This window comes from Pseudomassariella vexata (assembly GCF_002105095.1).
Source record: "Pseudomassariella vexata strain CBS 129021 chromosome Unknown BCR38scaffold_8, whole genome shotgun sequence".
Classification (NCBI taxonomy): Eukaryota; Fungi; Ascomycota; class Sordariomycetes; order Amphisphaeriales; family Pseudomassariaceae; genus Pseudomassariella; species Pseudomassariella vexata.
Genome location: NW_024467963.1, coordinates 1,150,862 through 1,170,566, shown reverse-complemented (window position 1 = coordinate 1,170,566; position 19,705 = coordinate 1,150,862). Strand labels below are relative to the sequence as shown.

At 51.0% G+C, this 19,705-nt stretch overlaps 5 protein-coding genes across 5 annotated transcripts; 2 read left to right on the top strand and 3 right to left on the bottom strand.

The window, feature by feature from the left end:
- Positions 1-2,503: 2,503 nt before the first annotated feature.
- On the bottom strand, positions 2,504-3,940 carry BCR38DRAFT_486008 (uncharacterized protein; the record flags this gene model as incomplete). The annotated part of the gene is made up of 2 exons (XM_040863973.1): positions 2,504-3,381; positions 3,436-3,940. 2 exons carry the CDS (start codon positions 3,938-3,940, stop codon positions 2,504-2,506), a joined length of 1,383 nt encoding a protein of 460 aa, XP_040714912.1.
- Positions 3,941-8,299: 4,359 nt separating this feature from the next.
- Positions 8,300-9,381, bottom strand: BCR38DRAFT_516389 (uncharacterized protein; the record flags this gene model as incomplete). The annotated part of the gene is made up of 1 exon (XM_040865097.1): positions 8,300-9,381. Exon 1 carries the CDS (start codon positions 9,080-9,082, stop codon positions 8,300-8,302), a length of 783 nt encoding a protein of 260 aa, XP_040714911.1. The 5' UTR covers positions 9,083-9,381.
- Positions 9,239-12,774, top strand: BCR38DRAFT_225591 (component of IIS longevity pathway SMK-1-domain-containing protein). Its single transcript, XM_040854282.1, has 5 exons — positions 9,239-9,513; positions 9,634-9,745; positions 9,822-9,906; positions 9,976-11,345; positions 11,395-12,774. Exons 1-5 carry the CDS (start codon positions 9,394-9,396, stop codon positions 12,327-12,329), a joined length of 2,622 nt encoding a protein of 873 aa, XP_040714910.1. The 5' UTR covers positions 9,239-9,393; the 3' UTR covers positions 12,330-12,774.
- Positions 12,775-12,839: 65 nt separating this feature from the next.
- Positions 12,840-13,928, bottom strand: BCR38DRAFT_458450 (uncharacterized protein; the record flags this gene model as incomplete). Its single annotated transcript, XM_040862163.1, has 1 exon — positions 12,840-13,928. The coding sequence occupies one exon, from the start codon at positions 13,926-13,928 to the stop codon at positions 12,840-12,842; it is 1,089 nt and encodes a 362-aa protein (XP_040714909.1).
- A 2,310-nt stretch (positions 13,929-16,238) lies between these two features.
- Positions 16,239-17,653, top strand: BCR38DRAFT_225583 (YeeE/YedE family protein). The gene is made up of 3 exons (XM_040854281.1): positions 16,239-16,455; positions 16,623-16,641; positions 16,701-17,653. Exons 1-3 carry the CDS (start codon positions 16,333-16,335, stop codon positions 17,546-17,548), a joined length of 990 nt encoding a protein of 329 aa, XP_040714908.1. The 5' UTR covers positions 16,239-16,332; the 3' UTR covers positions 17,549-17,653.
- The last annotated feature ends 2,052 nt before the right edge of the window (positions 17,654-19,705 follow it).

Here is a 19,705-nt window from a genome sequence, read left to right as displayed (position 1 = left end):
ACCACTATGCGATCCGATATAAACCCCTGAACCCACCTATCCTTTAACTTCTCCCAGTCCCTATTAACCCTTGCCCACGGCCGGTCCACCTTTTCAAAGACGCCGTGAAGTTTTAGTTGTAATAGCAGTCGGAATGGGGGGTGAATCCAGGGAGATAAGATACACATTACTTGCATTGGCTACAAGTATCAAGATGGAAACGATCGCTGTCACTATATCAGCTCTTCACCCCACCACCCACCTTACTAGCATCCTCTAAACCCCACAACAGCACCCTCAAAATCTCGTAAGCCACCCCCTCCTAAAACCGACGTCTCGAACCCCCAACTCGGCACAGACCCTCAACGGCGCGCTCAGAATGACTTCGAGCTCATACGGCCTGCACTTCTCAAAGTTGAACAACATGCTCGGCCGGAACGGACTGCTCTCGGGCGTGCCCATCGTCTCCCGCACCACCTCGCTCACAAACTCGCCGTACTCCGCCGCCGCCCTGATAAAAATAACCGAATCAGAAGAAGAGGCTATTCTTAAGTACACGTGACCCCAAGGGGATTTACCCTGTAGCTATAGATAAGATACTGTATCTTTAACAACGAAATTCGACGGCTATTCCCTCAACCTCAACCTTTACATGACACCTCAGTGTGTCGCTCTGTTCGGAAACATGTTTGCTGCAGTAGGAACGTTGGTATTCAGCATTCCTACTTGGGAACGAACCCTTGCATTTTTTCAGCTCTCATTCCCCAGCCACCCGGGCGTGGGTGCTAAAATTGGACAAACCCCAACGTCTTTCACCAGCTAAGACCTATTATGTTCGAAAGCCGGCGCCACGCGATGCGAGTGAGATCTAGGCCACAAATAACTCAAATACCCCACTTCCAACAAGTGGCTGGGCTACTTCAAAAGAGCAGAGCAACAGAGTGACGAGTGACGAAGTTCAGCAGCAACCAAAGATCCATGGACCGACCACCCTTACTATGTCTCCATTAGCACGGACAGCACAACCAGGTGGGATCATCAGAAAATGATACGCTTGACGTTTCAATTGAATTATAAGGACGATCGACCAAAGTGATCATGAACCAATCTGAAACGAAAACACATCAAAAATAAGTCTAAGAGTCGCCCGCCAATAAAAGACAAAAGGAAAAAGCAAGGTAAGGACGGAAGCTCGGGTCTATATAAGCAAGGAAAACTTGGAAGTAGGCAAGCTCAGGCCGTATGGGCTTGCATAAGTACATGAAAGCTCAATGCATCTGTCGGAACTGTTTCCGTCGCTGACGAACTCCCAACTCTGCACAACCAGGAAGCGGCTGCCGTTTTCCTATTTGTATGCAAGTCGAGATCCGACTACAACCCACCGTCACCCACGGAAAGATCAATCGTCGTTTCGAATACATCCACACCCTCTCACGCAGATACGTGCACTGTAGAAGGTTGGTTCAACTGGTCTGGCAAAGCCGACCCTATCGCCATGAAACGATATCATACTGCAGATTTTGGTACGTTAGGGGGCGTCCAGCTTTCCGGAAACAGACCTACCTTATCGGTGGTTGGAATTTGAGCATATAATATGGAAGGTGGACCTTTTTCTAATATTAACGATTATTTAGTGTTACTTGAACCATACTCGTAGCTGCCTCCCGTCGCTAGATTGTTCAGCCTCAACAGCTCCAAGGCCAAAGCCACCGATTATATAACATAACATATTGGACCTGGTCTTCGTCTTGGCCTAAAGGCAGTTCGCGGGTTCAAACGAGGCTTTTTTTCAGCTGGCCCCGAATGATAGTTGACTAATAACGGGTTTAAGGCAGTAGTGGTGGCTAAGGTGCCGTTCCGTCCCCCCTGTTGAGCAATGTCCGCGAAGCCCAGCTACTCTGTAGATGACATAGCGATGTGCTCCGGGACCTCTCAGGGGGAAGGCGCCTGAGCCAATTTGATATTGGTTCCGTTCGACGGCCAATCTTGCCAGACTGAGAATTGCGCATGTTCTTGACGGATTGTCAAAGCTTCAAGGTTTGGCATCGATTATTTTTTTCTCTTGCGTGAAGGCTGGATTTGGAATGCATGTCTGCATCTGGGCAATATATTTCTATGCCTCCTTTGGTTCCCCGAAATAAATGTGTTGATTCACCTTTGCGAAACCCATCTGAATGACAAAACTCCTGGCTGTGGAATAAAGCAGGTCATGATGTAGTGTGTCCCAGTTTAGACCCTGATTTAATGACCAAGATGACATAGCTAATATGTACCCAAGTCCTGACCGGAGTGCGGTGACCAAAAGACCTTAACATGTCAAAATGGCAAACAGCGAACAGCGATGTTTCGAGACCAAGCAGCCCACTGTCTGTAGAACTTGGGTCGAAAAAATAGTTACCCATTCAATCGTATGTGATTCTCATTTCGAGTCCCAGTTCTAGTGGGTCTTCTGTTGAGAGAGGAAAGTTGTATGTCGCGATGGACGCCCTTGCAATAACCCAAGGACCAAGCTGGGCCTGCGCTATCACACGGCAACCTCCGCTGGCGCCTTGCTGCTTCGGGAATACCACCAATTCTTCACCTTCTTTGATTCCTTGGCAACTTTTACTTCGGGGGTTTTGCTGAGTCTCCTCGAGGTCGTCGGAACCATTACAGCGACAGGCTTGGCAGCGGCTGGCTGATGCATCATTGCTGGGTTTAACTCGGGAATTGTGGCAGCAGCGGCGGCGGCGGTATTTGGTTTTATCGTCTCAACGGACCCTTGGACCCCATACTCGTTCGATTCCAGCTCGGCAAACCTGGTCGTTTTTGACAGTCTTCGCTTGGTCTTCTGCCTGGGCTGCTCTTCTTCAACGGTATCTGAAACAAGCAAGTCCTTTGACGTCTTGTGCCGCAGCTGAGCTACGGGTGCGGGCTTGTCTTCATTGAAAGGGAAACCAGTCATGGCGGTAGGGGTAGGGGTTGAGACGATAGAGCTTGGGGTAGTGGACGCTGCGACACCAATGGATGCCATCGAAGAAGCGTACGAGGTAGGTCCAGAAATAGCAGGAGAGACGGTAAATTGCAGAGCGGGTAGGTTCGGAATAGGTGGTGTCAACATGCTGTCACTGCTTATGGTGTGAGGATTTACTGGCTGAGGAGCTGTGAAGTGGGAACTTCGGGATGCTGGAGGATAAGTGCGATCCACGGGGCTGGGTTGAGTACCCGAAGTTCTTCGTTGATGTGCTGGATGTAACCGATGGAAGCTGACGCTGTCCGATGAGTTTTGACGAGAACGACCAGGCCTCTCGCCAGAAGGTTCGGGTTGAAGGCCGTATGTCATCACACTGTGATTATAGGGGCGTATCTCGAGGTCGTCGTCGGAGCCGCTTGAGTTGCCCGGACTCCCAGCACGAGATCCAACTACGTCTCACGTTAGACATGATTCGACGGGAAAATAGCTATGTTATATGCTACCTTTGCTGGACATTGCGCTAGCCCGGCACGAGGACTTCTGCAGGGGAATAGCCACTCCAGTCAGCAGTGTAGGTGCTGACTCGGGCTCCTTTCCTTTCCTGCTGCTGCCCGGTTGGCTAGAGTGGTCTGGCTCCGTGTAGTTGACGCCTAAAGAGGCTGGCATGCTGCTGAAACTGTAGTTCATCGGGAGAGGCACCACGGGGGTCGCATGTGCTGATGGGTAAGAAACGTAGGATAGCGAGCTGCCAACTCGAGGCATGCCATTTAAGTTGGTACCAGATCCACTTGGTACCATGGCACTCCGTCGACGGTTCTGCTCCATAATCTTGGGTCGATCATCATGCCTCCAACTGGAAGGGGCACCTGACAGGGCATCAATGGCAGCATGGGTGGGCACATGCTTGTACGGAATCTTGGCGGCTTCCTCTTTGGTCTTTTTAGCTTTGCTGGCCTGATGTTCCTTGGCTTGCTGCCGTCCCCGTTTGATGATGGAGAACACCGACATGATGACGGCTCGCAAGTGTCTTCAGAAGGGCTGCCAGTCCGATATACTATGGCCGTACGGACGCAACTACTGGAATTGGACCTTGTCGAGGTATGTATGACGCCAGCCCCTGAATAGGCAAGTTGGAGAGGTGTCTTGACCTTCAAGGATATAAATAAAGACAAGCGGCTTGCGCGTGAGTGAAGCTGACTAGCACGCAGGGCGAACGATCACAAGCTCCGGTTGATCTGGTGTGGTTCCAGGAGTATTCGTGCCCCAGGAATTTTGCCACAAAAATGGGAGGGAAGTGAGAGCCTGGGATAGATGAAACGCTAAAAGGCTCAAGCGTGAGTTAGGGTCGTGTAAGTTATATTCGAATTGGCTGCCGAACAAGATGAGCAATTCGAAACCGATTCCAGAGCCTGGCGTTGGTAGCAGATGAGCCGCAAGACACATGGATGACCGAGTGACATTGGTCTAGGTCCGAGCAGTGCCAGTCCGGGACGTTGGCACTCTGATGAAGGTCGGATTGGCGAAGCTAATAAAGGCTTCCCCGGTCCCTGATGGTGTATTCGCACAAAGAGTAAGAGGATGTGGTCGGCTGCATAGTATAAAGAGGCCGCAGCTTCTGTCTGACACGACGTTGGGAAGAACGAGATGTGTCTGGGACGCAGGATGTCAGAGTGTTTTAAGTGAGCAACTGCAAGCGACAGGGTCTGGATCAAGAGAATACGTGCCTTAGTGGCGTTGCGATCCCAGGATGAGCCCTGTACGATTCACAAGTACAGCAACATTGTATCGTGCTTCCCGCATGTATTGGGGATTGTGGTTGCGCCGCAAATAATCCGTGTGGGCGCAGATGCGATACAGAATAACCTTGATCATTGACGAGAGTAGCACAGCTGTATTGGGGGGTTTTGGGGTCTGTTTCTGCAGTTCCCACCAACGTGTCAGCGTAATTTGGTATTGCCTGCGCTCAGCTCGAGCGTCCTTGTATTGCCAACCAGAGGAACTAGCCTGAAATGTAGATGTCGTGGGGACACACACAGACACCCATGGTGTTCGTCGTTCAATCAATTATAGTATCACCAGACCTTATCGAGTCCATATGCATGCAGTCGATGCATGATGGGCATTAATTGGCGAGCGTCGAGTTGTGGCAAGATGCAACGAAGCCATGATGGGAAGTCGCGAAGCCATCGGCGGGGACCGAGGTGGATCATCACTTCGTATCCAGTGTTGGAGTGGACCAAAGTAGAGGTACCAACGCTTCTAGGATCATTAGGTACCTTGGCCGTTGCTTGGGCTGCTATTCAGCCCTGGCAGTTGCCAAGCTTCCCATTCCGCTATCGTTTTTCACAAGGGTTGCCGTGAAATATTGGCTGGAGCTATATGTCAATGCAGTAAGCTGCAGCTGTGTTGTAGCTCCTTCAAGTATCGTTACACCGCTGACGGGCTGTCAAAAGAGCGACCGGACTCATCAGTTGCGTTGATCATCAATAATACTTGCACAACGGCACGTCCCATGTTTGCGGAACGGCTGTAGGTTAGTAATTGTTTTAGCAGTCATGGTTACCCTATCCTTGCCATAGGGCAGGTAACAAGCATTTCAAGAGCTCCAAAATGCTCCATAAGAGAGGGGTAAGTATCCATTCGTATTTACTCTATTTCTCCAACATCTGCCCTCGTTACCACTACTCTGGGCATTCAGCTGAACATACAGTTGCCCGACTCTAGGCACTTATCTACATGCCCGTCTTCTTTACACCTCACTCAAACGTCATGGCAAATTGGAAATTTCCGCATCTAAATGAGCAGAAATAGCGCTTCCGCTGTGGCTTGACGAAAAAGATTCCACATATTCCACGCCACGCCATTGCATCAGTCATTTTGGAGTCCCCCCTCGAGGGTTAACCGGGATTAAAAGCCATTACCTATCATCAAAGTCATCCTCTCGAGCGTCAGTCTTTGGCGCCAATAGCAGCTGAATAGGCAGTGGACACTGGAAACCCCGATGCAAAATCTAGACCCCGGTCCACGATCCTGATGGTGATCAGTGGATCGGGATAAGGGACTGTTACCCTAGCCCGTCAACCCAGCCTAGATGAGTCCTTCCTTGCATGCTATAGACCAGGGTTTCTGTGTTGAAGTCAGGTTGCCAGGTGGCATTTGGTTCGTAACATTTAACAAATTATTGGAAATGTTGCATCCGACCTCGAATCTTTAATTAGCCCGAAAATATCCGGGTCAGAGCCGCAATATCTCGAAGCCTGTCTTTCAAGATCTGGCACGAGTTGGGATGGTGCACCATCAGAGTTATCGATATGTAGCTATTAGGCGCGGCACGCCCCAAGAAGCCCGCCCATAATAAGGTGATAATGTCCCGACATTTGTACGTGGTTTTCTACAATATCAACAATTCTACGAAGCCTCTAGCCAAAAGCAAGTGGACTTGCAGGGACCCCTGACACTGTGCGGACGGACAGAGCTATCGCACTATAGAAACTTAGGATTAATCCGTCATCCAGGTCTTGTTTTATCCTCTAAGCTGCATCTTTCTGGTAGTTGGGTTAGCGAGCTTAAGTATCGACCCCCAAGTAACTACCCTGCGATAACACTGTCCGCCGCACAAGTGGCAGGGGTCCCTCACCGTATCTCAAATCTGTTCAACCTGCATTCGTCCGATCCGAGAATCCATATGTCAACATAGCGTTCATTCAGACCTTTTGGAAATTATACCCCAATCAGTGTCTTACCCGGTCGGTCGGCAGTTTTATGTGATAACCATTCCATATAGGGTGAATTCATTCATGGCCTAGGATTCGTATCGCATACCCCTGTTTGCTCTACTGGTTAAAATATAACAGAGGACTAGTGGCACACAGTCCACTGGCGGAGCCCTAGTTACTCCGTAACAATGTACACTAGTTAGATAGGTAACATTCTACCGTGACACCTGACGGAGGTTAACTTAGCTCAATCAAGATCACAATCCTCCATGAAAATATCTAAAGCTGACCACCCTTGGATATGGAAACCTGTTGGCGCGCCACGATTACGCCGAGTCTAGCAATTTTGCTTTTGGATGGTTTCTGCAGCTATAAACTTTGAAGCGGCAACAAGAGAGCGCTCCCTGGATCTGGCAGCCGCTTATCGGTGTAGGTAGTGTGAAATATCGGATGGAGCCAAATCCTGAGAAGATAAACATCAACGTAACTATCGCTGGTAGAAATATTCTGATTCGGCCGCTGCATATAGCTTACCTTCGAACTAAAAATGGAAGGTCAGAATCACGAAGAAGTGTCATCCCGTCGCGTATTCAACTGCAATCTCATTCTGAACCGATGCTCTTGATGGCCATCTACTACCTAGGCCGAACATACAACTGCCATTAACTCGGGCTGTGAGCCTAAACTGATTGGTTGCAAAACTGCTCAAGAAACAGTAACTCTAGACGTAGCCAATCATGGAAAGCCCTTGCTGTCGTCAACTAAATTAAGCGATGGCTCTGGTCTTCTCCTTTAACGTCTCTTCACCTCGGTGCTGGATGCAAAGACGAATGGTGCCTGCGATCGATATAACAGGGCTGGGAGGCTGTGGTATGAATAAATCATAGAGCAATCAATAACCCCCTCGACCAGTCATGATGAGGGAGTGGATGGGTCGTGTGTTGGGCTGCGCCATGTTGAGTCAAAGTCTACAGAAAACAATGAACCCATTCAGAGCTAGATGTTCAGTTGGCTCTGACATTGCAAGGCTGTGAAGACCCTGGGAGGTATTAGGTAGGATCTTGAGTGAAAAGCTGGCGGAAACTGGTCACCTCTTAACTACTGACATATTCAAGGGCGGACTTCACGGATATTATGCCGCATGGCCGCTAGAGCCCATCCGTGAGGACCTGAATTTAAGGCAAGGGCATAGACGAACACGACGCATCTTGATGCAGTCAGTTTCAAGTTTCGGGCAAGAGTGTAAGGCGGGCTACTGCTCGACGGCTTCTGCAGATGCCATGAATCAAGCTCTCCGTCAATGTTGAGATGCATGTTATGGCAATACCAGCGTTCTTCCGGTTGAGAACCACCCTGTATGGTTCGTGTACGTTCTTCCGCAGTAGAACAATATTGTTACCAATCGTTATTGGTAAAAAGATTGAAGAGGATATCGAACTTCTGGCGCTCTTTTAAAGTTCCGTTTAACGTTCGAAGGTCTGAGACAACGACATAAACGATCAATGGAGTAGCTAGATTTAGTAGCTCGGAGAAAAAATAACAATAAAAAGGGATAAGAAACATTTGGTGATCAGTTGGGCTGCCAGCATCATGCTCGGGAAGAGCACGTGTTGCCGGGCCGCAGATCACATCATGGTCGCGTCTTTGCTGTTTAATAAAGACAGCAGGAGCGATTGGCTCGTGCAGCGTCGGCCAAGTGAGCGGCTAACGGGCGAACCAGATTTGAAAGCTCCGTTAAGGGATAAGATGCTGACGAATCATTCGCAGGCAAACAGGAGAAGAAGCGCGCGACTGGGAGTGCCTTGCGAATGACAAGAACACGGACCACCTCTCTCCTTTGGACCACCAGCAGCGAGTCACGCGCTCTTGAAGTCTCGCCAATCCTCCCCCAGTCGCCCGCTTCTTCGCCCCTTCCACAATACACGGACCACTTGCGGACCCGTTCTTGCACAGTGCGCTCAGCGTCAGGCCTGTCAACTTGAGGCCAACGGGTCGGACTTTTCACCTCTGACGGCGCAAGAGCGTCGTCTCTTTTCTCAGATTTGTCGCCATATTCAATTCGTCCCAAGGCAACATCACCGTGCCAGAGCCCCGATACCGACTCTCCATATCGTCGCATCGGCCTCTGCTGGTTGCGCAACACCATCAGCTTTTTGTGTTCGCTACCCAGTAGACTTTCCAGGGACATCTTATCGGAGGCTGTGGTGGTCATTGTGATGCTGGATTCATCCCCTCTTTCCCTTCGTGTACAACGTTTTTCCTGACCGATTTGCCTCCGCCAATCAGAACTCTCTATGTCACACTTAGTCGCATAGTAGGAAGAGAGCATCTGGCATTTACCCTGACAGTTTGGCTTCGTTATTGTCGCTCGGCTCATAATCACCTCAAGACTCAACACGAGCCACGGGCAGCCACGAGCTCGGTCAATCCACATCCACAGTATTATCGTACAACCAGCAGCACGTTAGCCGCGCCACCCTGTCTCTGCAGACCCGCACCGCACTGCACACTCATTCACACTCTGCACGACCTTGATATCATCACCTGCTCTCCCCACCCAAAGCCACTCTGTCGTCGCGTGCGCGCCCGTGAACCAGCGCGCCAACATTGGGAAAGCTGGCTGCGCTCACACTCCTCAGTCAGGCCGACACAGAACTATCCCTCCAACAGCATCTGGATCTCGCGCCGGATCTCCTGCATTACAACCGCCTGGCCACCGAGGTGGAGTTGGAAGAACCGTTGACGATGGCGGCACAGCCGGTGCCTCATCCGTCGACGGATAAGAAGCGTGTTAAGGTCTACGAGCTCCGAAATAATGACTGGTTTGATCGGGGCACCGGGTTTTGCACCGCTGCTTTCCACCTGGTAAGCCTTGGGTTGCGACGCGTGACGCATGGGATGCGCGATACCCGCGCGGCGCTTCCATTCTATATCATGTCGTATGCGCAAACTCCTGTTTTATGTGACTAACATTTGCATTCGCAGATTGAAGAGGGCCAAAGAGAACCACGCGTTGTCGTCGAATCCGAAGATCAACCCGATCGCGTGCTCCTAGAGACGAAGATCTGTAAGGAGGATGGCTTCCATAAGCAGCAGGGTATGTCATGGCGACCCACATCGACGAAATATGTGAAGGCGCATTTTATTGTAGATGCTGACTGTGGCCCATCCAGAGACCCTCATCGTCTGGACAGAACCATCCAATGGCGTTGACATGGCCCTCAGCTTCCAAGAGGCTGACGGCTGCACGATGATATGGTACGGTTGTCTTCCTCGGCGCGCCCAGTTGCCGCCCGTCGGGATATGGCTTGCTAAACAAAGATGTAGGAGATTCATCAACAATATTCAACAACAGTTCCAGTCGGTAATGGCCCCCGGAGACGATAGTCTGTCCGACGATCTTGCCATGGACATGCCGAACCCGGTTTCCCTGCCGGCAGCTACAATGGGGAACCTCGACGAAATCGAATCGCAAATGCGCATGATGAGCGGCACCGCCAATGGTCGTGAGGCGCTGACGAAATACGTCTTGAGCGAAGACTACATTGGCAGGCTCATCCCACTGGTTGGAGATGCGGAAGACCTCGAGAGTTTGAACGAATTGCATCGCCTCTGCAACATCATGAAGATAATCATACTTCTAAACGATACCAGCATTATCGAACATGCTGTATCCGACGAATGCGTCATCGGCGTTGTTGGCGCATTGGAGTACGATCCGGATTTCCCAAGCCACAAAGCCAACCATCGTCAATGGTTAGAGGACTCTGGCAGATACAAAGAAGTTGTGCGGATCGAGGACAGCCAGATTCTCAAGAAGGTCCACCAAACCTACCGCCTCCAGTATTTGAAGGACGTCGTACTTGCACGCATCCTTGACGATAACACCTTCTCGGTGCTCAATTCCCTGATATTCTTCAACCAAGTAGACATCGTGCAGCACTTGCAAGCAAATGGCAACTTCCTTAGTGAGCTCTTCGACATATTCAAGTCTCCAGGCGAGGACTTGAAGCGGAAGAAGGATGCCGTCTTGTTCATACAGCAGTGCTGCGCAATCGCTAAGAACCTGCAGCCTCCGGCGCGACAGACGCTCTACAACAACTTCATTGCCCACGGCCTTTTGCAAGTTATCAATTTTGGCCTGCGCCATAATGATGTTGCTGTGCGGGTTGGCGCAACGGACGTCTTGGTTTCCATGATCGACCATGATCCCCAGATGATTCGGCAAACGATATACCGTCAAATTCACGAGAAGCAACCTCCATTGACGGACTCTCTCATCGAGTTGCTTCTGGTTGAGGTTGACTTGGGGGTCAAGTCTCACATCTCGGACGCACTAAAAGTGCTGCTAGACCAAGGTCCGCCAATGCAACCCGAGGTTTTCGCTAAAGCCAATGGCGAATATGCTGCTCGGACTCAGAACAGGATGCCCACAGCGGACCCCCAGCAAGAGCGGTTCCTAGAGCTCTTCTATGAGCACTCGGCTGCCAAGTTGTTCAAGCCCTTGTTAGACTTGAAAGATCGGGTGGCTATGGACTTTACCGTCCAGCAAGCATCCATGTTCACTTACCTCATCGAGATCCTTTGCTTCTTCATTCGACAGCACCAGCATCGCAGTAAATTCTTCGTCTTGAATCACGACATCGTCAAGCGTGTCGGCCAGCTGCTTGCTTGTCCCGAGAAGTTCCTCAAGCTCGGTGAGTTCTTTTGATAGATTGAGTTTCCTCGCACGCTAACAACTTACAGTAACCATTCGCTTTTTACGTCAACTGATAGGACTCAATGACGAGTTCTACATCAAACACCTGTCAGAAAAGAGGGTGATTGGTCCGATCTTAGACGTCTTGATGGAAACAATGCCTCGCGACAACTTGCTCAGTTCGGCGTGTCTTGAATTCTTCGAGTTCATTAGGAAGGAAATGATCAAGGATCTCATCAAACACACCGTCGAGAACTATCGTGACAAGCTACAGAGCCTCTCATACGTGGAGCTCTTCCGCTTCCTCCTACAACGCTACGACCAGACCCGGGGGTTTACCGTAAACCTGGACTATTTCTTGGAGTCATCCGATGATGATGTGGCGCGGAGAAGGACCAACGTCAATCCTCGAGCCAATGTTCATCTCATGGAGCACATCAGCATCGATCAGGCCGAGGAGGAGTACTGGAACACGTCTGATGACGAGGATGACTTGCAAGCAAAGATTGGCAATCGCGCACCGCTCGTCAACGGGGGTTCGCCAAATACCAAACTGGTCGATTATGCGTCGGACGAGGAAACTGACGAGGCCGTGGTTGCTGGAAGTAGTACCCTTGCATCAAGCAATACTGGGGAGGCCACGCCGGAGAAGACGGACAATCAGGCACCAAAATCCGATGGTGTCACTTCTGCCATTCCTCCGCCGGAACGGTTATCGGAAAAGCGACGCCGAGAAGAAGACGGAGAGGATGAGATGAGCAAATTGATTCAGCACAAGCGTCGTAATAGCACATCGCCCAATTCCAACGCGTCGAGTACGTCGGGCGTAATCAAGAAGAAGAAGAGTGCCACAAGCGCTCGAGATGCGGGTGGTGGCGGACCCAAAATTGCCATCAGTATCTCTTCATCGATCAAGGCCGGGAGTGGACAGCCGGGAGTGGACAGCCTGGCAGCAGACAAGACCACGAGGCGTGAAGTATAAGACCGTAAACTCACGGCCCCAGCATGAGGAGAGCGTTATTTCGGCAAATTCCAACGACTAAGGGAAAGGATGGACGGCGTTCTCCGGAGGAACTTTGGCATTTCGTCAGGAATAGACCCTAGACACTGGGGGTTTTGAACCGGGAGTGAGGGGCCTTAGGACGGAGATTCAGGAGTGTTGCAAGATGATTTTGAGACTGATATTGGCGACAATGGGTCCTTGTGCACGTACGCGCCAACGCACTTCAAATATCCAGCCAAATGCAGGATGTCATGTACCACTACTACTATCATGGAGTAATTTCCCCCGTTCGGACAGGGAGCTGGAGCGGCCTCGAGCGGTGACCAAGGTTGTTCTTGTAAATCGAACATGGAACTATGCACTCTTTGTAGTGGCCACATACTCTCAAAATGGACACCAGGCAGTACTTTATCCCTTTCATCATACTGGTTGGTTGTGTGCTTGCACGGACGAGCGTGTTGTCTCAGCATCTCTGACTTGTTTTTCCTTTTATAGTTTTGAGCTTGGCTCATTATCGGAAGATATCTCGATGACCAACTTGCCAAACTGCTTGCCATCTCTCATATCCTCATACAGCCCATCGATAGCTTCCAGGTTGTCTAATCCCTTGACCGTACGACTAACGATAGGCTTGATCTTCTTCTTCCCTACAAAGTCAACCATGTCCTTGAACTCGGTTCGCGACCCCATAGTGCTCCCCCTCAACTCGATGTTCTTCAGCACGGCCTGCATCATCCAGTCCATCTTAGGGGCGACCGTCATCCCATAGCATGAAATCACCCCGCCTGGCTTTAATATGCGCGTCGCCTTGCCAACAATGTCGCCACCGGCCCCGTCAATGACGGCATCGAGGTACGGCCGGTCCTCTGGCAGCAGCGTCTGCAGCTCCTTCTCCCAATCCTTTTTCTTGTATATCACACCCCCCTTCGCCCCCATACGCCGAGCCTTTTCGACCTTCGCCTCGTCGCCGGAGGTCACATACACATGACAACCCAACGCCACGCCGAACTGTAACACCTGTAGCGCTACACCGCCTCCGATACCAGTTACTAGGATATTCCGCCCCGGTAACGCATTTCCGCTTTTGGTAACCAGGGCCCGCCATCCCGTCAATCCGACCAGCGGCAGCGCCGCGCCTTCGGCGGGTGATAGATGCTCTGGCGCGGGCTCGACTTCCGACTCGTGAACGACGATGTAGTCCTGCGCTGTGCCGAGGGGGTGCTGAACCGTGCCGCCATTGATACTGAACTTGGCGTAGTCCTCGGGGCCATTCGGGTCGGCGTCCCAGCCGCGGCAGGGGGTGAGGAGGACGGGTTTGTGCAGGAGCTCAGTGGTGCACTGAGGGCCGGTGGAGATGACGGTCCCGTAGCCGTCGGCGAGGAGGGGGTTACCGAAGGATATACCTGGGTACAGGGATTGGCGGATGAAGAAGTCGCGGTGGTTAAGGGCGGCGGCGTGGAGCTTGATGAGGAGCTCTCGGGGGCCCGGCGTGGGGAGCGGGACGGTGTTGAGCTGGAGTGGGTAGTAGATTTGGCCCGGTTTACCTTCGGTTCTCTTTATGGTTAGGGATAGAGGCATGATTTCTTGATCTGAGTTTCTACGTTGGGGAAAAAGTAGCGATTGCTGTTGTTGAGGTTTGGAACATGCCTTATTCATACCTAGGTGAAATTCCCCCGCAGATATCTGGGGTGCAGCATCATGGAGCTGGCAAGAGCCGTCACCCCGCACCCCAAGGTGATCGTCAGGATCAAGCCGAGGTCTTTGTGCCGGCCATCAGCTGAGGCAGCCGAGACAGCTGACCTTGCATTCGGAACCGTTACCTACATTTGTAGCTGGGAGAACTCCGCTATCCCGAAATGCATGCTCAATGCTTAAAATCCGAGATATCGGGGAGGGGCAATGTCGAGCTGCATTCCCTGCCACCACGGCCTTGGGAAGCGCGTCGCGCGTCCGAGGTACTTCATAGGGCATCCTCGGCGCCTCAGGAACCTGTAGACGTGGAGATCCATATCAGCAGCTACTTTGCAATTGCATCATTTCTCGGTGTCTTCGCGCTGCCTCGCGTGGTTCTTCCGCATCAGTTTCTCCTGACTCTCCAAGGGGGTCCACGCAGTGAAAAGAGCCAAGTGGACCACCCGCGTATGGCATTTGGCCTCGGAAAACCAAGCTGCAGAGAAAGAAGTGAAGAACGGAATTACCGCCCGTTGGGAGGACGTAGCCCCACCGCCAAAGCTGACGAGGCTGTCCACCTCAGGCTATTGAATCCTCGAAGTTGCCGGCCTGGGGGCTCGGCCCGACCCTGCATTTGGGCGGCTCCTGTCCTATCCGAGATCGACGTCGATGGCACGACATCCGACGTCCCTCCAAGAATGTACGAATCTGTAGACGATGCGCTACCAACTCGCAGTACATATCATTGTATCAATGTTTCAATATCCACCATGTTTCCCGAGACATGGTCTGTCACCCGCCCCAGTGCTGGTTAGACGACGTAGCATGGATGGTCGGGGTCAAGCTAGAGCGAGGCCCAAGCGGCTTGCTTTAATGGACTCGACTATCGGGCAGGGAACCCAAATGCGGTTTTGCCACCGTTCAGGCTCGAGAGTTTTCTCGAAGCTGTGCGCCGATCTATCATCTCGAGCTTCCAGCAAGTCAGACGTTCGGACGACACCACTTATTTTCAATATAGTTCGATGATGTCTAACGCCGGCCGGCGGCTTAGTTCAGGAGGCTGACGGCCAATCTTCAGTGGCGCCATAGATTTGGTGGATGGTATTGTGTTAGCGACGGCATCTGCCGCCCTCAACAACAGAAAACGTACGAAAGTCTCGCGCCCATGCCCACTTTTGCACCAAAAACATCCCTCTGTCACTCCGTAATAACTATAGGATTAGACATCGTGTAGCTGTGGGATTGGGTGCCGCCGTTATGCCCTAGACCGAAAGCGGTACAGTTGGTATTAGGTTAGACCCTGTCTTCTTTCCTTCTTGAAGGAGAGAGTAGGAGTACCTTACAGAGCCTCTTAAGTAGCAGAGGGCCGCTTCCCTTGATATCTTCAAGTAAATATTTATTTAATATGAATTAATTTATATAACATATTGCTTGTTATAACTAGAAATCAAATAACATACCGTTTTACGGTAATTTCGTTACACACTATGTACTCACAATGCAGCGTAAAAATACTCTTCTCACATTGTGGAAGAAAAAAAAGAAAGAAAAAAATCCTACTAACGAGCGATTGGTTTTCTTTGTTATCAAGATTACGATAGCTTTACCTTTATGTGGTCGAGGAAGTGTGGTGTTCTACTGACATGGGGTGCTGTTTAGTTCGCCGATGTCAATTCAAGAGAAGTTGGCTTGTGGAACCCCGAGGTCGCCGTTCAACTTCCACGTACCCTCCTTGCCCGCATACCCGTTATGGTTTGAGTTCTGACGAGTTCTGCGTCGTTACACAAGATGGCAAGGATGGCGAAATACGGGGTGCATTACGCCAAATCTTGGCGATTAAAATATTCCGCGACTTGAGCGCCTCCCTTGCCTGCAGGCTGCGGGTTGCACTGGTCTCGTAGCCGTGGCTACGTTGGTGCTAGTCAACTATGACGACGGCTAAAACAGAGGAAACTCGACCGCAAAGTCAGAATTACAAAGACGGGTCCGCCTATGTTACTAGTCACTTGCTTGGGAATGTGGTTCCCGAGCCCGCCCAGCCCGAGCAGGCCGGGGATTGGTGGATTCCTTTTCTTTATTCCTTGCGTATCATTTGTAATCGTGACAAGATCGCGAATACTTGAAGTCTTCTTCATTGTCTTTCTAGAGACGAAAAAACTGCTTCCACCGTGACGAGGGACACATTCGTTGAGGAAAAGAGCCAGTACCATCGACGATTCGACCCTGACGGCTCTCCTTCGCCAGCTGCTAACCTACGGATTCGTACTTCTTCGTTACGATTAGAATTTGCCAAAATACCCCTTCCATAATCATGGACACACTTATTTGTGGTGCTGCCTTTGGCTCAGCTTTGACGGCGGCTGGAGTTCACCAGCCTTATGTGATTATTTCGCAGCTTACTCTGGATAACTTCCATATGGTGGAATCTTTCCTGGTGAGTGCTCAGTAGTCCCTCCCCTTTGTCTACTTTCCTCTGCGGTATACCGCTACGAAGGCGTGCTTATTCCCAAACGGCTTTAGGTTAGTTAATACTTTGTCATCCCACCCCCAACGATCAAGAAACCTTGAAAGAGTACAGCACTAACAACCAGTGACTCGTAGGCAGCAGGTGCTACCAGTCGTAAGTTCTCTCTCGATCCATTGCCCGAACTCACAAGGACGCCTACTCACGAGAACCAGTAATCGCCGTCACGGCTCTACAGCGCCTAGGCTACGTCAAACTCAAGCCAAGATGTTACTCGACCATAGGACTATTCGGCAGCATGGACGGGAACGTCATAGGCGGCCTGACCCTCGGCGCGGGAATGGCCCTGTCGGCATCTTGCCCCGGTTCCGTCTTCGCCCAAGTAGGAGCTGGCGTCCGTTCCGGTGTCTTCACCCTCACCGGTGCTTTGATAGGAGGTATATTCTGGACAGGCATCCTGCGACCGATATGCCAACGTGGAAGGCCGCCTGTCACGAACAAGGTAAACGTCAAGGATTTGACTATTCACAAACAACTCCAATGGTCCGAAAACGGCACGATACTAGCGCTCGAGGCTATGTTCGCTGCTATTATCGGCGTCGCGGTCCTTGCTTCGTCGCCCAAGTCCCATGGCTTGGTTCATCCCGTCATTGGCGGTTTGTTGATTGGAGGGGCGCAGTTGCTTTCTGCGGTTACTAGGAAGACGCTTCTGGGCACGTCGACGGCTTTTGAGGAAGTTGGGGAACACTTTTGGTGGTTGACGAGAGGTGGAAATCTTGCCCAAAGGCCGCAGACGACGAATATGGTGTTTACCTCCGGCATGGTACTCGGCGCTCTGGCACTCACTTTGACAGTACCGTCTGCAAAGGGCATTTCTGACCTGCCGGTGAATCCGTTGAGGGCGACTTTAGGGGGGTTCTTGCTGGCGTTGGGGAGTAGGATGGCTGGGGGGTGTACATCGGGGCACGGGATTAGTGGACTGTCGCTTCTCTCCCTTTCTAGCTTTGTGTCGGTTGGGGCTATGTTTACGGGGGCTATAGGGGTTGCTATGGTGCTGGCATGATTGAGATTGGTCACGCCTTCGCATTTACAGGGGTTACATACTACGATAGGCGTAATGAGATGTGGTGTTTGCGATATGGCTTGCCTCTCAAGGATGGAGAGAATGCCAATAGCATGGCAAATGCTTCCTACAATAATACTGAAATAGAACAAGACGATGTTCTGGTGTAACGAAGAGTCGTAAACACTAGAAACTGGCAATTCTAGCGGTTACGCCTCTTTGTTACACTGGAAGACCAGCCGTCTCAGACGATTATATTCTCCGAGTATTTTGAAAGTCATAAGGATGATGGCTATATTTAAATTTGACAGAACCGCAGCAAATGTCACAGCTATATTTACCGAGTGGCCAATTTCAAAGGGGTAAACCCTGGTCAGGACACCGAAAAGTGATTCGAAAATACTCTGCCCAGGTCTGGCTTGACGGGCTTCGTGGGACGCGAGTGATCGAGTGGGCATGTTTTCGACGTTTCAGCCGCGCAGCTCGGCGACCTACTATGCTATGCAACCCGCCGAACTTCGCCGAATGGTAAATAAGTTTGAAAAAGTTCCCCTGAGGATTGGCCCATGCTGGCTTGGGTCCCCGAAGGATCATATCCTTGTTTGCGAGTATCAAGCAGAGTTTCCCGATCCATTGATCTACGTGGGGATTTATGTTAAGTAGCATCGGAAGATGTTGGCCAACCACGTCTAACCTAGCGATCGCGTTATTATTCTGAACTCGATTCGCAACCCCTATTACGAGTAGCTGTACGCTGAACCTGTGTACGGATTGGAAATAGAGAACAGAACCATCCCAACCTGTCGCGATTGGCTAGTAACCATCCTCCTGTTCACGACATTGCTCTTGCTTTCAAAGCGTGGAGAATATACTTCAACCATTATTTCAATATCAACCTTCATAACGTCCTCCAAAAGCCCAGCAGCCCTCATCGTCGCCGCAGGTCGCGTATTCGCCCACCACTTCCGCAGAAACGGCCGATTTCTGCGGAAATTCGTCGCAATCGGACATCAGGTAGCGCTGGAGTAACCTGGCTGATGAGTGTTCGGGACATCTTGGTAGACAGGGGTCATGCGAGATATTCCGGTTACGGCTGCGTCTAGAAACTTTGGCAAGATGTAGATGGCAGGGATGACTCCGTAGAATTAAAGCGATGAATGAAATACAGAGCGAAGCCCATCTTCGAATGCCTTTCGATTAGATGTGGCGCTTGTCTTTTAGTAGTCTCAGTATCGTCCTATACTCGAGGCAATGAAGGAAAGAGCAAACACGTTAGGCAGAACGCAGCCATTGCCTCAACAGTGTAAAACCAGTCCAGATTACAAGGTAGATAGTTTGACGTGCCCCAATTCCTTTCATCTTCACCATTCCCACTCAACATTCGGGCCCCTATTTCTACCAGTGCTTGGCACATATACAATGAAGCGCACATTCATTTCATCCGATTCCCATCACAAAGCTACTAGAATCCAAAGGGTTCTAGAGTTCGGTCTTTGAGGTGGCGTCCGATTCAGAGCACGACGATGCCTCCCAAGCAAGAATCAGGAGTAGCTTCTCGAGCGTCCTCCTGGTATTCCTCGACTTCTCCGAAAGGAGATATCCATGTACGATATCAACATCGGTCCTCTCCCCGATGATACCGACCGGTCTTCGTCTTCGATAAGCTACGCTGTCCTGTAGAATGAGACAACCATGCGAGAGTCTATCTCCGGAGGCGGAGATGTCCTCATCCACGCTCTTATCAGCTACAAGAGGCCCGCACTGTGGCCCCTGCCCTCCTTTCCCTTCCCCCCATCCGATTATATGCATGACGTTGGCAGAAAAGGCAAATGCTCTGCCGGCGAGAAGCGCCGGAAGATTTGGCAAGTGGCGTAAGTCATGCTTCCTTCCTCCCTAGAAGGTCTCCTCCAATCCTGGACCCCTATTAGAGGTCTCGTGCTACAACCGCACCCACCGACAACTGACGGCTTAAGAAGGTGGAAGATGAGGCCGTCCACCTCATGGGACTGTGGGATGCCAACAACGCCGTCAAATTTGGTGGAGCGGGCCACCGACTTGATTGTGGCATCACAGACCATGCGCACTTACGCGATCAGGATTGCAGAGCTGCCCGCCTGTGACTTTTATTCCAAGGTTTGTAGAATATATATTACGACT